Source organism: Uranotaenia lowii, chromosome 2, assembly GCF_029784155.1.
Source record: "Uranotaenia lowii strain MFRU-FL chromosome 2, ASM2978415v1, whole genome shotgun sequence".
Lineage (NCBI taxonomy): Eukaryota > Metazoa > Arthropoda > Insecta > Diptera > Culicidae > Uranotaenia > Uranotaenia lowii.
This window is the reverse complement of record NC_073692.1, coordinates 356,256,200-356,273,977: the sequence shown is the minus strand read 5'-3', so window position 1 is coordinate 356,273,977 and position 17,778 is coordinate 356,256,200. Positions and strand designations below refer to the sequence as shown.

The 17,778-nt window shown below is 32.7% G+C and overlaps 1 protein-coding gene across 1 annotated transcript in view; it reads left to right on the top strand.

Annotated features, from left to right (window-relative positions):
* Positions 1–324: 324 nt before the first annotated feature.
* LOC129746865 (uncharacterized) overlaps positions 325–17,778 on the top strand; it is a gene marked incomplete at its 5' end in the record, with an annotated part of 223,596 nt that continues 206,142 nt past the window's right edge. Inside the window, one exon of the mRNA XM_055740773.1 lies at positions 325–676. Coding sequence (XP_055596748.1) covers positions 325–676 — 352 coding nt within the window. The remainder of the gene's footprint in view (positions 677–17,778) is intronic.

Genomic DNA, 17,778 nt, shown 5'->3' with positions numbered 1-17,778 from the left:
AAGAGGTACAACATCGGGCAGAACACCAAGTGTAAATATGGCTGAAGAATGACTGAAAAATTCCTTCGTCTATATGCTGTTTTGCTTCAGCTATCACCTTACCTTGGCTTGAAACACATCGCCATACACACCTAGACATTCAGACATTTATCGCTACGGATTCTGGAACTAACAGGGCAGAGGACCGAGGTCGACCTTTCTTTTCACCAAGAATCACCTTTTTTTTCTCCTCCGGTTCATAACGAGCCGTAACATCTGTTTGGCAGGTAATAAAATACTAAAAATGTTGTCTTTTTTCTGTCCTTCCATTTCATCCACACATCCAGGTACCGGGAAAAGGACAAGGATCCGCTAACGTCTCTAGGGCCGGGTGGATCCGGCATCGGCGAATTGCCAGGATCCGTTGCTGGAGCTGCTGGTGGAGCAGGAAGTGGTCTCGGAGGAGGACCCATTCCAGAAGGAGCCGGCATTCCGCGAAGTCCGCACCACAATCAACAGCAGATCAGTGCCAATCATCGGAATTACGAGCTGGACCTGGAGCGGGATCACGTGCTGCCGACGTCGGCCCCGAATGCGGAAATTCTGAAAAGTAACAGCAACCCGACGTATCCGAATCCGAACCGGCATCATGGACATGATCGGCACAGGCATTCGAATTCGACGCCGTATCCGCATGGTAAGTGGATTAGTTTATTAAAAGCTTCATTAAATCACAATAAACAAAAAATGAAAATTTTCGCCAAATTTTGCACTTTAACATAATTATTATAATTTTATATTGAATAGTTAAAAGTTTTAAACAATTTCACGTCATTCACGTTTTTATACATTGGACTCTTGATCTTTCCTAGTTAAACTTGTACATACAAAGATTTCAGAGCCCCGATCTGAGGCATATAATAAATCAATTAAAATCTCAATCTTCCGTGCCGAAGCCGGAAATTGATTGATTGGGAAATGAGTCATAAGAATAGTTGCAACGTTCTCATCTAAATAGCTTCTCATCAATTTAAGCTTCTGTCATTGCCAATCTAGGGAAGGAAAAGTCAATAAAACTATTTAGTCAGGTCAATGCAATAGGCGCGATAAGCCAAGTGCATTTCCCCATAAGTTTTTTTTTAATTAGTCTTAGTCACATTGTATCCTTCTTAAAAAAAAATAGTTAGAATACGATTGCCAAAACTTTTTCAGTACGTATCCGGGCCTGATATATCCGGGCTATTTTATCCAACAACCTGTCCAAATCCGGGCTCCTCATTTAAAAATTGTCGACCAAAATCCGGGCATTATCCGGAAAAATTTGGTCAAAACCTAGGAATTACTCATCAAAAATCAAGAAAAAAAAATATTGAAAAAAAAAACGTTTTTCATCAAAATTTATCAGGGGCTGGTGATAAAGCTTGGCAAGTCACTTGCTTCCTGAGCCGATTTTCGTGAGTTCGAGCCCAAAAGTAAAAATCGATCACAGTTGTACCGGATAAGTTTTTCAATGACTGTTCGCCAACTGCATCGTTGATATAAGTCGCGAATGACATAAAGATGTTAAAACGACTATAATCGAAACAAAAAAAATGGATTAAATCTGGGCATTGTTAAGTTAAAACTATCAAAACAGTTATGATGATTTAAAATCAATTAAAATCAAATAATCAAATAGATGTCTTCAAACGGTTCACAATTCCATCAATTGATTGCTCCTAAAAATTCATTCTAATTAAATTGCTCGTCCCTACGTTTTTTAGTAATATTTTTTATTAAATCAGATGGACTTTAAAATTCTATTTTAAAGCAGCATCTGTTCACCAAGATTTTGTCATGCTTTTAAAAACTTAACTGTAAGTATCAGTTTGTGTATCCTGGTATTTCCTCGAAGGTGTTTTTCACTGGTGTACTTCACTCATATTTGGTTTAAAATTAAAACTCCTTACCCACTGATATTCTTCGAAGAAAAACTTCGAAAATCGAGTCTGATTCTCAAATTTTAAATGGGTTAATTGGTTTCAAAATTTGATTTCAGTGCTTATCATCAGTATTTTTTTATTTAATTTTTTTTTTCAAATACTGAACTGAATTCCTGGAAATGTCTCAATTATTTTATACTTTGCGTTTGATTTTCAATATCTTATGCTGCACCACATGGAATCTAAATTTTCAAGAATGCTGTAGCTAATTTCTGGGCAAGAACTGCAGTTCAAATGCCATAATGACGAAAGCAGTACTAATTTGTAAACCTTGAGAGAAGTTAAAATTAGTTTTGATTCTGAAGTCTGTACCTCCTCTTAATTTTTTGGTGATTAGTCCTTTTAAAAATCATTTGAAAAACTGTAGCATGCCTCATAACTGTCATTTTTTTTTTAAATTTTAACTTCACATCTATGTAAAATATAAGTTTTTTTTATTCTTCCTGTAGAATTCGTATCCAGCCAAATCAATCTACAAAAATTTAAAGTTAATTAATTTGAAGTATCAGCGATTTTAATCTTATTATGAAAATTTACTTTTTTTTGAGTTGTGTGATTTCTAATCTCATTTCCTGAATCCAAGTTTCACTTAGAGCTCTAAACCTCTATTTGTCAATATTGCTTCAACTGAAGGATCGAACGTTTTCTTCCTGTAGCAAAAGTTGATGTTGCCAGTATACAATTTTCAATCTGCATTGTCAATGTCATGTAATCTCACTTCACATTCCAAATTTCGAATTCGATATTTTTTATTTATACTTTTAATCTCAATCGGAATTCTCACAAAATAAGTATTCTGCGTCTGAGTTCCTTGATTTGTACAGCTGGATCTTTTGGATTCATTTTTCTGTAGAATCTCAATGAGGTTCTGAATTTCAGTATCTGGCTTTTAGTTTCTTGTTGTCTCCCTAGCAAATTAAATTTTTTTGATTAGGTTTTTCGGATTTTAATTCTTTTTTTTATTTGAAGAATATTTGTCAGGGGATATTAGGTTCGCTGTTTCAATTAAGCCGGAACAAATATCAAATACTTCTTTTGTAAAGCCTTCCACCCCCCCTTCGATTTTTCCGAAATCCTCGATTGATAAAATAAATAAAATTCAATGTTTTTTCTTGAAAAAATTAATAAATTTTTCGAAAATTTAAACAATTGGAAAAGCAATTGTCAAAAAGTGGAAGATTGGAATCTCAACATCTTTACAGTTTATTGCATGCGAGTTTTGGTCCAATTTGTTCCAATTTATTCAATGTTCGGATTATTTTTTATTATTTTCCCCTCGTTATGTCTCAACTCCGTGTGACAAAAGTAATTTCTATTTTGTTCCGACCTTATTTCAAATAATTATTTACGTTCATACTGCGGATTCATAACTTGATTTCATTTGTCACCAATTTGATTATTTAAATGTTTTTCTATTTAGAGAATAATTTCATCTTCTAATGCCGAAAATTTTGAACTGCAAAGAAATTGTTTGTTACTCTAGACATAAATATTCTAAATCAGACAGTTTCGTAAGGATTCCGAATCTGTTATTAGATTGCTAGATTCAGAATCTAAAATTGATCAACAACACTTTGATCACAGCCTTTAGGCCGAGAAGCAATGAAAATTGATCTCTGATCCACAGTTTTCAACTTTAATGTTACGAATGGTCTCCGAATTGAAGCTCGAATTTTGAACATTCAATCTAAACATGCTATCTGAGCATCAGATTTTGAGTATTTGTGAAATCTTTTACTGACAACGTCATCGATTTTTTCAACTCTGAATTCTGCACTTTAGTTCCTAAATTTGTTCACATATTAAATGTTTCTTCGAATCTATAACCTGGTATCCCTTTTCTATAATTATTTTTATTTTACATCAAATTTTTGATTTTTTTAAACTTATGATTGAAATTCGGGAATCAGATCTTAAATTTACGTTTAAGTTTTACTAAAAAGTATTAATCTTTTATTAATTGTAAATAATTTTTTTCTGAAAAATTAACCATGTCTGAAATTTTGAATAATAAACTAAATTTTGTTTCTGAAATGAAAGGCTTAAGGCTATGATCATTTAGTATCCGGGCACTTTATGTTGGTGATAGCTGCGTTAATAGAGCTCAGATATGCAAAAATTTAGTAGCGTTGTGTTGGTTATGAAAAGGACTATCTTGCCTATTTTTGATAGATTTTTAAGTTTACGTGTGTATGAGATATTTACTATGCAAAAAAACATGATAAAAATAATTTTGCACAAATTTGTTCCTTTTGCGCATTTTGTGCCTCGAAAATTCTTCATTGTTGACTCGAAAACTCATGAACTGTTGATTTTTTCTGATTTTTTTTCGTACCAAATGGTTATTAAGTATAAGGAGCCACTCTAGGATCCACACGAAGTTCAAATCAACTATCGGAGTGCAACTCTTGATCTTAAATATGGTAAAAAGTTTATGGTTATTTGGGATAACTGAATGAAGACTCCCTAAATAATGCAAAAAATCCATTTCCGGCAGAGGCAAAAAGTGTTGCCTGACTAGTAGACACCAAGTAAATAACTAATAATGATCAGATCCAAAGATCGCAATCTGTGCATCCGGTTTTTACGCAATATGATAGATGTGTTCTGATGGACAAAAAAATTTATGTTAAAACCGGATTTAAGAGATCAATTTCTTCGAGATACCAACTCATGAAAAGGTTCCAACCAGATTCCAATTGCTTTTTCCAGGAGAGTTTGTGTAAAATATCATGATTTTGCAAAGGTTTTGGTTCTGTGGTAAAAAAAATAAATCAAAACATGACTGAGAAAAGTGTGCAAAGATGAAAAAGAGATTTTATGAAAAAGTTAGAGTATTTCTTGAAATCATTGATAATTTTTTTTTTAATATTTTTAGTTTAAATGTCATATTAACACCTTTATTTCCTCCATAGAAAGTTTTTCGATAAAATGAATAGTTTTTAAAATACACACGTTTGTAACTGCCCGGATACTAAATGATCATAGCCTTAGTTTAAAATCTGTATTTAGACAAGAAAACTATCATTCAAATATTTAAAACTGAATTTTGAAGTTTGGATCAAAACAGTGAATGATGTTACTAAAACCCAGTTTTTTTTTGTTTAAGAACTTTTTAATTTATTAACCTTAATCCGCTCTTGAGTTCCAATTTGACACTATTGGAAGTTTGGCGGCTTGTTATTCGAGTGCACCCAAATGAAAAAAAAACCAACGGGGACCCTCAATGAAGCCTAGGAAAGCCTAGGAAAAAAACACCCTAATCAGACCCTAATCCGATTATTTTTTAAATTATTGTTTTAGAAACCTCGTAATGTAACTCAAATATGTTTCTCATAAAAGTCACCTACAACATCTCAGTTTTCCGTTAGTCAAAGAAAAAAACATTCTTCGGAAAAAACTGTAGATGTGCTACGGAATGCTCAAGAAAAGTTTCACTCACTTTTTTCCAAGAAAGCTGAAGTTAGAAGCTATACGCTGCACATAAGGATGTAATTTTTTTTTGAAATTTTAAAGACCACAAAAAAATGTAAAAATGGTGTAAAACCGCACTTTTCAATCAATGAATCGTCAAAACTGTCATACCAGATAAATTTCGAAAAAGGATTGTAAAATTGACGTAATTTGGCACATTTTGGTATCTTTAGATTTTCAAAACACGAAACACAGAATTTTTGACGAATTTTCAAAAGCTGCTGTTTTTCGAACTTTTTGGCAATTTGCAATTTTTTCAGATTCCCTTGCACTAAAATACAACTTTGCACATGATTTCAAGTATACTAGTGGTATAATTACGATTCTAGTGGTATAATTACATAGGCGCTACAATTCTGAACGGAAAACTGAAGTATTGTAGCTGAATATTGTCAATGAAACATATTTGAGTTACATTACGAGGTTTTCAAAACTATAAATTTTGTAAAAATAGGTTGAGAAACAAGAGCGATATCTTGGCTTTAGTCAGGAGTGTCAAATTGACACTCCAGGAACTGTAACGGGTAAAAATTTCACGAACGAATGAGGTTTAAATGAGGAGCAAGTGAAATGTACGTGAGCCACATGAAATGAAGGAATTCACCGATTTCTGACTTTTTAATTAAACTTTCAAGCACAGAGAACAGACGTACAAGCTCGAACAAAAAATCTTCCAAAAAGTGTGTAAAATTTCTAATGTTGACATCCAAAAAATACGTTGAAAATGGACTTGAAACAGTGCCATCTATTGCGCGGTTCGAAAGTTACATATCAAATTTTCAAGTGCCCAATTTTCGAAAAGGCGTAATCGTATGTGAACTAAGACGGGTTCAATTTATTGCTAGATAAATGCAATAAGAATTACTTTTGACTGGACAGAATTTCACTACCTTTATTTTGTACGGTTTATACTTTTGTCGGTGAGTGAAACAACTTTTTTTTTATTTACGTAACGTTCCGGGTTATTTTTCTTCACCCATCATCAGATGTCCCCCAAAGTAACCTGAAACGTGACGTAAATTGAAAAAAAATATTACTCTTACCGAAAAAAGTCAATAAGTAATAACCGTATAAAAAGTACCGGTGATAAACTTTTATTCATTCCTTTATTTTCGTACTTCCGAGGCATGTGAAATTACTAACAGTTTAACAAGAAATGTATGCACTTCTTGAACGGTTATCGTCAGAGGACGAATCGGATATATCCAGTCAATTCGGAGCATTCTTGACGATCAGTCTTACCCATCAGAATTGATTCGAGATATCTTAAAGCGGGTAAGTATCACTTTTGCATCCCATTGTGTGAAATTTAGGACTTTTAGCTTGAAGAAAATAGCGATTGTAACTTTTAAGATATTTTTCAATTCTGCAACCGGTTGAAGGTGTTCCGAAACTTTAACAGCAATTTTCTTGAAACATGCCAACAGTTCATACGACCTGTTCAAAACTGACCAAATTTTTATTTTTTTTTCAGTTTGGTATTGACAGTTCTATTTAGTGTGTTTTGAGACATCCGGTGGCCCAGCCAAAAACAAAAATTGAATCAAAACGATTGTTGGAAATTTTACACAAGTTTCGTGGGCTAGCTTGTACGTTTGTTCTCTGTGTTTCAAGTGTGTCTTAAGTGTGATTTTGGGTTCAGCGTACATATCTATATCATAAGTAATTCTGAAAATTATTCATCATTCCTAAACGGTGGATTTTACATCCAGAATTCGTTTTTGTAACAGAAAATATTCATCCTAAAATGGATTTTAGAAAATATTCCACATGAAAATGTTACAATTAAGTGCTCCTCGTTTTCAAATCATGTTTCGAACCGTACATTACACATCCGTGTACACCAAAAAGCCAAATTGCCCATTCTGCCTTATAAAATATTTTGAAAAATATTTTTGGTATCAGAGGTTGAGCATAAAAGATACAGTATGATAAAAAAAATTAGCCAAAATTTTTTTTAGAAGTCTGTTTTGGGTTGATTTTGACGATTTTTGAGGAAACTTTTTGTGAGTGTATTACCTCTATCTGTCAATTGACGTAAACAATGTAGTAGTAGAGTATACACTATAACGGCATTATGTACACAAAGGCAAAAGTTGGCCAGTTTGCTTCTCACCCAAACATCTACCAAGCATTTTTTTTTCAAGCGAAGGCTTATCGTGGATCCTGTAACCCAAGTCTCGATTCTCTGAGGACTATCCATCTCACGATTAAGATCTGAGAAAGTAGTTGAGAGCGAAGGACACATCGAGTTATTGTTTGTTTATATGTTTATCTACATGCCTGAATATAGAATTTTTTTTAATCATGTCAACACGTCCGTCGCCACGCTCATTTTGCTAGTTTTACTAACTTGAGATTTCAAACGCATGGCGAAACTGAGCTGCTTACTTGAGTTAGAGAGCGTCACCCGTTTTTGATGTGACGGGGCCTCCCAGGAAATACACCTGTCACCCGAATATGGGTCCCATGGCGACGAACGTGTTAATATTAAAAGTGTTTTTGAACCTTGATGACAGATTTAGCATTGTTTAATGAGTCATCCTGTATTCTAATTACTCCAAAAATTAAGGTTTTTTTCCGTTGTAACATTTTAAACCTAATTTCAGATAGTTTTTGATCCAAGTTTGGATCCTATATATTTTTTATAATTTAAGCAACATACATATGAGGCCCTCAAAGCCAAAGGGGTATAAGGGACAAAATGGTTGATTTTGAGTTAACGATGCCAAACGATTCTTCACATTTCAAATTATATTTGATAATTTTTTCAGATTTTTTTTGTATTTTATTAACATATTTTTACGTTTAAAATTTAAAAAAAAATTCCAAAACATATGGAAAATTGCCAAACACAACAACTTAAAAGCGTGTTTTCTCGAAATAAGTTTTCATGCACTTATACCCCTTTGGCTCCAAGGGCCTCATATTTTAAATTTAAAAAAATGAATAACTATTCGGCCAGTCGATTTTGAACCAACAACTGATGGTTGCCGAGTTAAGTAACCTCGGGAGGAGATTTTATGACCCCCAAACACTGGAACTTCAGTTCCCAATGCTGGTGGGTGACTCAAGGTTCATCGACTTCTGATCGCTGCTGATCCCTCGAAGGGGAGAAAGAACAACGAAGCAACGCACTGAGGTCAGCGCAACTTCCACCGGGCAGTAACGGCCTCAATCTGTTGCGAGTTCTCAGATCCTACAATCGTTCTTTCGATTCCAATTCCGGGAATCCATCGAACACCAACCAAATGAATACGGACACAGAGTCGGAGAAGTCCAACAAATGAGAAAGACAAACGAAAGACAGCAGCGAGATACCATTTGAAACGTGTTCAACCAGAACCGATAACCTGTTTCTAATTGCCTCGGACTCGACTCGACTGTTGCGCGTTGCTTCTTTCTTGCTTTCTGATCATCATCATCATCGTCCTCGTCGTCGTCGTATTTAAGTAATCGACATCTGCCTCAGCTTCGCTTGCTTTAAGTAGTGGCTTCATATCAACATCAACCTGTCTCTCTAACCTAACCTGTGGTGATCCACGACGATACTGTTCCTACAGTAGCTAATCGACCGAGAGCGCTTTGTCGGTTCTTCTCTTCTTCTGGGATTCCATCGTCGTCATTGCGTTTGCCTTGACGTAATATGGAGGCCGATCCCCGGGACAAAATGAGTCCCATTAGGAGCTACATAATCGGGGAGCTCACGCAACGAATTCCCCTTTGAAAATCAGCAGCCCTAAGAAGCCTTTTCGGTTAATTTCGCTGGGGATTGGGAGTTGTTTCCTTTCTTCTGACGACGGCACCGATTCCAAGTTCTTCCGGGACCACGGAAACGATGACGGCATATCGGAACAAAACGTCATGTGAATATTACCCATCGGTTTGCTTCCAATATCGTTCTCCTCCTTCTTTTCGTTTCTGGTTTCCGATGAATCGCTCCTTTGTTAGGAAGTTTTTTTTTTTCAGCAATCTAATGAACCCTTTTCACGCAATGGCTCCTGGACTCGGTTGAATTTCGTTGCTCCGCAACTTCAACGGTACGGTGGACCCTTTTTTCGAAAGTGGGGGAACTTTGGGAACATGTGAGACTGCCACATGAATGAAGCCAGCCCAGCAGTCAGTGCTGGTGGAGTCGAGTCAGGCCAGGATACACGTGAGCTCTATAAATTTTGGCGTTTTCCGAATGGCGGAAATAAAGCACCCGTCTGCTGGGTCTCACCGAAATGGCTCCCTTACGCGTTCTGTTTCGTTTTTGGTATGTGTTCTACCCCAGAACACGAATATTAGTAGGTTCATATGAATGAAAGAATGAATGGACTTCTAGTAGGGCCGACTTCCGGCCCACCAAGAGAGAGAGTTGACAGGGCTTTGAAAAACTTTCGGCTGGCGGGGCGTCACTCGTCGTAGTTTATTTGTCTGCCGTAATGGTGCTTCTTAATTAGTTGAAGTGGTTGATGGCCGTATGTTCGTTTTTTGAGGGAATTATGAAAACTTTCTGGCAAACAGACAGAATTAAACTTTTTTTTTTCTGGAAGACAACGTTGACTGACATTTCCAATTGGTCGCGATTCGACCAGAACGAACTGAACGCCAATTTGAAAAAAATTGAGTTATCTATTGCAGCGGATACGAAACATGATAAACTTCCTATCCAATGAAAATCAGAACATTTTTCCTATTTTTACTGATTTCATTAGAAAACATCAATGTTGCAGACAATGGAAATGGCAAAAATGCGTTGCGCCAAAGTGAACTGAGAGCCAGCTTTGATGGGAAGATGAAAAGCATGTTTTGGTCATGAAACTGATTTTGTGCGAAATAAGCTTATGTGTGTTGGTTTTTTTAAATTCAAAACAGTTCTTCGACTTGTCAAGATCTAATATTTAATAAATTAAATGATAAGAAACGTTCCCGTGGCTAAAAACTTCATGTTGCGGATTGTTAACATTTATTAAAATCTCGTTCAGTCAGACTGAACCGAAACCCTTGAATTTTGTTTTAAAATTTACTCAAGGGAATGTTAGAATTTTTGACATTTAACGATAAAAGATGCTTTATTATATTGCTTACTGTCGTTCAGAACGCAACCGGTAAGTTAAAATCACAGATATTTCGCTTTTCAAAAGTGCGAAATTTGTATGGCTCGGTTCACTCTGGCACAACGAAAAAAACCATTTTTCAAGCATCAGCCATACTCGTTGGGTGCTGCTCGTAAAGCGCCTAAAAGTAGGTTCCTACGTTTAGAACAAATTGCCCAGTCAAATGATAGTGCATGACAATTTTTTAAACATTTTTGTTCGACCAGAGTGAACTGTGTGCAAACATAATGCTATTAAAGTTCAGTTTTCTGCTTAATGTGTAATCAGAAATCGACCAGTATAACCTCGATGGCTTTATAAGAGTCTAAATGTGATACAAAAATGATTAAATAAGATTTCTGATGAAATGGTATCAATTAGCAGGGCTGTGAACTTCGAACTCGATTTTCTCGAAATCAAGTTTATGGCGTTCAGTTCGGTCTGGTCGAATCCCGACCAATTGTGAATGAAATTGTTAAATATTTGAAGTTGTCATTCGATGAGCGGAGTCGTGAGGGTAACGGGAAATAAAATTCGTACTCAAACCACTTTAAACAAGAAGTGGTTTGAGTATGAATACATCGGGAACAGACAGTAAACAATTTCTGTCCCGGTTAATTCTACTCTTTTAATTTTTTTTTAAATTACAAAAAATAATCTATTGACAAGATTTAAATGTTTATAATCAAACAAAATTAAGAACTTAGTTAGTAAAATAATCCCTAGTAAAATATATAAAAACAAATAGAATCACCCATGGTTAATGATCGATAATTTCAAGACAGTTTTAAGAAGTGGCTGATATCCAAATAAAAGCAGCACGCTGAAGATTTTTATAGAAATTTCAAAATTTTCTTCTCAAAATTTGATAAAACTACAACTTTTTATTAACTATCAGGATTCTTATTATAAAGAAGAAATACCTGATACCTGATGTAAAACAAAAACTAGAATTCTACTAACCAAAGCATTCTATACAGACATGTTGGAAGGATAAAATCATTAAAAGTCTGGGAACGGCTCTCAAAACGTACAAATTTACAAAGAACATAATATAATATCTAATTTCATCAACTGATGAGAAAATTCTAATAACTTTAATCTTCATTTTTCAAAAAAGCTCATTTAAATTATTCTCGAGTATGAGCTGGTTGTTTCAATGAAGAGAATTAAGGTCTAGAAATAAGATTAACTAAAAGTTATAAGAACATGTTTCAACTGAATCGGATACGTTTTGTATAAAATTTGTAATTCAGACGAAAAAGGTGACCTGAATTTTCGTTTTCTCACTATAAAGTGAGCTTTTTTTGTTGAATTTTAAAACTGTTTCATCAACAAAATAAAAAATATAATCGGAAATTACCAATGCTCTGAAATATTTAAAATGAACGAAAAGTGTATACGAAAAATAAATGCAACACTTTATTTTGTGTATGACTTTTTAATGCATGCATGGAAATCGATGAAATTTTCAGTGAAACTGTCTAGTAATGTAATGTTTTCATGTGCACATTTTTGTGACGATATGTTAATTGGTTTTTGAGATAGTGTCCACTAAAAAAAGTAATTAACTGAATTTTTTTTTGCGGGATTGTGAAAAATCTAGGAAAGTCTCAGTGGGAGATCCCAAAACAACTGAAAATGAACTTTTCTAACCGACTTCTTATGGTAAATCGTAAAAGCACACCAAGAAGATCTAGCAATAAGCTAAAATTTAATTAGAAGTGATTGATTCCATGAAGGAAAGGAATGTTGAAGGTTTGACCAAACGCAACCCAAAACTTAGGATGAAAAAGTGGCAAAAAAAGTCAACTTTTCAGTCTAATTCGTTCAGCTGAGTAATAAACAGGTTTTAATTAATGTCTACAAGGTGAAAAAGCTGCCCACTGGTAAAATAAACAAAATACGGGGGCCAAATCGTGCACTCAATATTTGAATCGCAAGAATATTTTGAAAAATTTCGTAATGGACTGTAAAGCAAACTTTAAAGCTGGCATCTGGCAGATCTATCGCCAGAAAATTATCGTTGACAAGCCTCTCTTGGATGTTCCGGAAGTTAACAAGGAGAATAAATTTACGAAATTTATGTCTAAAACTTGAGGCTGCTAACGGTCTGTGGAAGCTGCAAAACAGTCAGTGTTACATAACTTTTGACACAATCAATCTAGAAAGATACAAAGAAGACTGCCTTCAAATGCAACCTCCATAGCACTTCCACACACAAAGTTGGCATCCTATTCTTATTAGATCTGGAAAAGTGCCCTCACGCGGAAACTGTGGAGAAGTGATGAAAAGTCAACGATGTGGTTTTTGGGCCGATAGAGGACAATCTGATAAATTTACCAAAACTTGAATAAAATTAAAATTTTGAAAAAAATTTTTAAAGTCAAAATCAGAGGACGTTATCAAAAATAGCCATGATTTTGATAACAGATGATTCATAGCAGGCCCGTGCGAAGGACCCGTTCAGGGGGCGAGGGGGCGGGGTTTCAAAATTTTAATTTAGCTAGAAATAGTAAATGCTAAAAATTAACAAAAATAATCAAATTGATTTCTAAAACCATTATCTTACTCGTGTATGACCAATCAATTTTATAAATCAATGCGATTTTCGGTAAGTCATTGATAAATTATTCTAAATGATGTTTCTTTATTCTGAACTAAAAATTTGCTTGAAAATAATCTTTTAGCAGTTCAGTTTACAAATTTCAAATCAATATTTCAGCAATACCAGTACAACACGAGATTTAAAAAGAAATGAAATCCGAATTGTAAAATTAATTTCAGACATGGTTATAAATCAACAATAATTTAAAATTGCTCAGCAAAATGATAACAATATTTGATTATTGATCATCTTAATTTGAACTTCTTTTCTTCATTTTAAATTAAAGAGTTTATTGAACAACATGTTGCATTCATCGTTGAAACTCAAACTAGCAAAGTAAAGGGGGGGATTTTTTGAATGATCAATAAGGAACTCATAAAAATAAATATAAGAAATTCCCATTTTTGTAGTAAATATTGATAGGACGAAGCAAATATTTATTAAGTTCACATTACGCATTAAAATTTAGCTTTACAGCTGCTACTTCGAATCATTCTTCGAAATTTTCATAGATTAATCAAAACAAATTTGATCGATTCAAGAAAGATGATTTAAAATAATGAAAAAAAGTGAAACTTTTTTAATATTTGATCGATGGTTTTGTAGTTTTAAGTTTCTGGCTCTAAATTTATTGTCACCATCTATTGGAGTATGGGGTCCTGAAAAAGACGAAATTTGGACCATGTTTTTGTAATAAAAAAAAATTAGATTTAAAGTCTTCTGAGAAAATTATTTTTTTAAACACACAAATTCAGCATTGATAAACGAAAACATACTTTTCAAATAAATTTAAAAAATTGAAATAATTTGACCAAAAAAATATTTGGTAAAACTAAAAAATAATCGATTTTATCAACTTCAGTACATTTGAAAAAAGTGTATATTTTGTATATAAAGATGTTTTTTTTACATTTTAGAAGGAATTTTTTTAATCATTTTAACATTATAAAAACCTATGTGAAAAATTAAATTGAGTACTCGAGAAAACATCATTTTGAAGCCTGTGTTTTGAAAATTTAGTAGATTTTGGCATCCTCAACTTAACTATTTTTTTCAGTTTTTGTATATCACCTTTTATAGGTGATATAATATCACCTCGAATTTTGGTGATATAAAAATTATAAGTTTTAAAAGTAAGATTAGTTGTGTTTTGAGTGAACTTTATCATTGAAAACTGATGAACTGACAAATCTACATGAAATAAAAAACTGATTCTTAATTAATGAAGTTTAATTCAATTGAAGAACAATATTTTGATAAAGATGTTGATAATCGATCTAAAAAAGGTAAATTTACAGTAGTCAAAAAATTGAAAATTTCTTCTGACATAACTGGAAAAAGTTTGAATAAAAATGGATTTATTTCATTTCACAAAATTGTTAAATCCTGTTAAACGATTTTATGTTTGTTTAAAAAAAAATATTCTAATTTAAATTTGGTTGAAAACTTTTTAAAGGATCCGTTAAAATTTTCGTACTTCACAGAATGGGGTAAAGTAACAAATAAGAATCATTTATAACTTTTTTCTCAGAAGTTGAGAGTGCTTGTGATCTTGAAGAATGTTGATAATTGGTTTAAACCTCAATTTAATTAATAAGGGTTTTTTTCGAAAAATGCAAACATTTCTTAAAAGATTTTTACCTATTTTTAAAAGTCATTTCCAAATATAAAGCTTATAATAAAAAGACTATTTTGACATATTTGGATTCAAGGCTCCAAAATTGATTAGAATAAGTGCTTAGATTATTTCCACCTTGAAAAAATGCGAATATTGTGTTCCTGTGTAATTTTTCAAACCCTTTTTGAATGTGGAGTTTGACATTTGTAAAAACAATAAAAAAATATTGACGCTGAAATTGTTTTCTTGAAGAACATTTTCATATCAGCTTAATATTTGTAATGCAGACACGATTTTTTTTTTATAATCAAAAATATTTGTAATATAGTAATGGATACTAGGTTTTAGATTTTTTATTTTGCTCATTATATTGACTTTTATGAGTATTAAACATCTGTTACATGGCTTCCAACTTGTTGATGTGTAAATAAGTATTCGATGCATGTATTTTGAAATTTAATTAATTGGTTTAAAATTCTTAACTTGTTAAGTTAAACTTCTTCATATAATTTCATTTTTCAGGCAGGATTTTTGTGTGTCAAAATTTGAGTTTTAATTCAAAAGTTTTATTTAATTGCAATTTTTAACATACATTAGGAAAAAAGTTACAATACGTGAACGCCATATGATGTCGTAATATGAAATGACTTTGGCCTATAGTGGTTTAGAAATAAATTCCGTCGGACGCGATCTAATTATGTAAGTTCCAATTTTGTTTCAAGCTTTTTACATCTTCAATTAAGTTTATCCAATCTTAAAATATATTTATTTAGGATTTTGGTAATTGCTTTTCGGAGTTTTCATGATTGAATCATATTTTAAATTCATTGGAATGTAATCTTCACACCGAAAAGTATATTAAAGAACATAATTTTCACATACAATTTGAGCTACTATCCCGATCAGGAGAACATATCAAAATAATAACTTAAACGTATCTCACCAAGATATTGACATCTGATTCATTAAGTACTCTCAATTTTCGATTTTAAGTTTCTCCAATCTGAATTATATCTTATTCTGATTGACAGACTTGAATGGGGTTGAGCTCATTTTCAATGATAAAGTTTTTTTTCGGATTGTCCTAAAATAAAATGATTATATCATATTTTGATATACGTGCAACTTTTTCTAAAACACGGACATCGAAGTCAACGGCCCAAACCGTGCATTAATGATTTTCGCTTAACAGATCCATAAAATTGAATCCAATTTTCGGGAAACCGTAAATGGAGCATGGTTTTACCATATAATGTGGTTTATTGACATTCTACTTGAAATTTTTTTCGAAGCACTTTTATCTTGATAAGTTATAATTTTGATAGGTTTTGTTCTGTCCAATATCAAACTATGCTATCTGAATGAGATATAATCTTGAAAGGAGCCTAAATAAAATTGATATAATTCAGCTTTGATCGCATAGATTTTTTGATATAATTTGAGATATTTTAACATCCTACGAGTACTGAATAATAACTCATTTAGATAGGAAAAAATTAGTATCAAAATATCTCAACTTGATATAATTTTGTTTTTCCCTCCTGATCGGGATTTCTTAATATGAACATTTTTTGTTAAAAATAGTTTATTTAAATTTTTTCAGATTCAAAAAAAAGTTTGGTATTGGTTCCCTAAAAATTAAAAAAAAGAAAGGCACCCTACATAAGTAATCCTACAAATGTTTCTCTTTTTTTTTGGTTCGATTGAAACAAAAATTAAACCTTATTTCATCTATAATTTGGACTTTTCTTATACAATATTCTGATTCTAAAAATTAAAAAAAAATCGTTTAGATTTGATAAGATAATGATTTTATGCTTAAAATGGTCGCAAAAATGGTGATTTTCACCTAGATCTGATATTGCGATTGCGTGTTATTTGACAAATAAAACTCCCCAAATCTGTCATTTGAACCTGAAATCCTGTTACGGTTTTCTGTGACGCTATTTCTATGAAATTCATTGAGAAATCATGTGAAGCATCAACAAATTGGAATCTATTTACAGTTTTAATACAAAAAAAAAATCAATTATCAATCAAATTACTTCTACTTTGTTGTCATATTCTCATAAAATAGAGTCAGAAATATAAAGTCGAAAGGGACATTAAAATTGCTAACTTTGGAAATCTGCCCAAATTTTGCTCAAAATTGTGTGATAATAGGTACAGATTTTCTGTGATTTTGGCAACCTTGCTGATAAGGTTGTTTATTAAGCGAAACATTTTCTGGAGCATTTCTCAGTACGATTCAAGCGGTAGAAAAAGTTTCAAAGTTTATCTAGCTATCAGTTTTCATTGTCTAATAGAAAAAAAACAGCTACTTTCGAAGCAGTTATTCAAGAGTTGGCCAAACTGATCACACGTTTTATACACCTAAACAGGGTTCAAGAAGTTTTATTGTACGTTCGATTTAAAATATTATGATTCGACAGAATAAACAATTTTTCATAAAAAGTCAATTGATCAGAAAACAATTGATCTTTACCCGTTTTGTTGTTGTTATCATTGTTGAAAATTAACAAAAATTGTGATTCATTTAATAATCAGATAAACGTATCAGTTTGACGAGTTTCCTCAATGTACATATGAATCAAATTTTAAAAAAAATCAAATAAGATGTTCTTTCTTTTCAATGAACAAATCAAAAACTGAACCAAAATCATAAGATTGCCCAAATCTTGGGGACAATCCGGGCCGACTTCACTTTATCTGGCATATTAAACCAAAAAAAAAAACAAATTTTGTTTTAATTTTTTTATTTATTCCTCAGGAGCGAAATTTTTAAGCAAGTTTTATAAGAATAATCATGAAAGGTTTTTTGGAAGCCTTAAATCTGTCGATCTGTCTATCAATTTTGATGAAATTTTTTTTTTCAATTTATTTATCTTGATTTTTGTTGAGTAATTTTTGGGTTTTGACAAAATTTGCCAGGATATTGCCCGGATTTTTGGTCGTCTTTTTCGATATCAAATGTCCGGATTTTGCCAGGTTGTCATATAAAATTGCCCGGATTTTTCCGGCCCGGATACGTGCTGA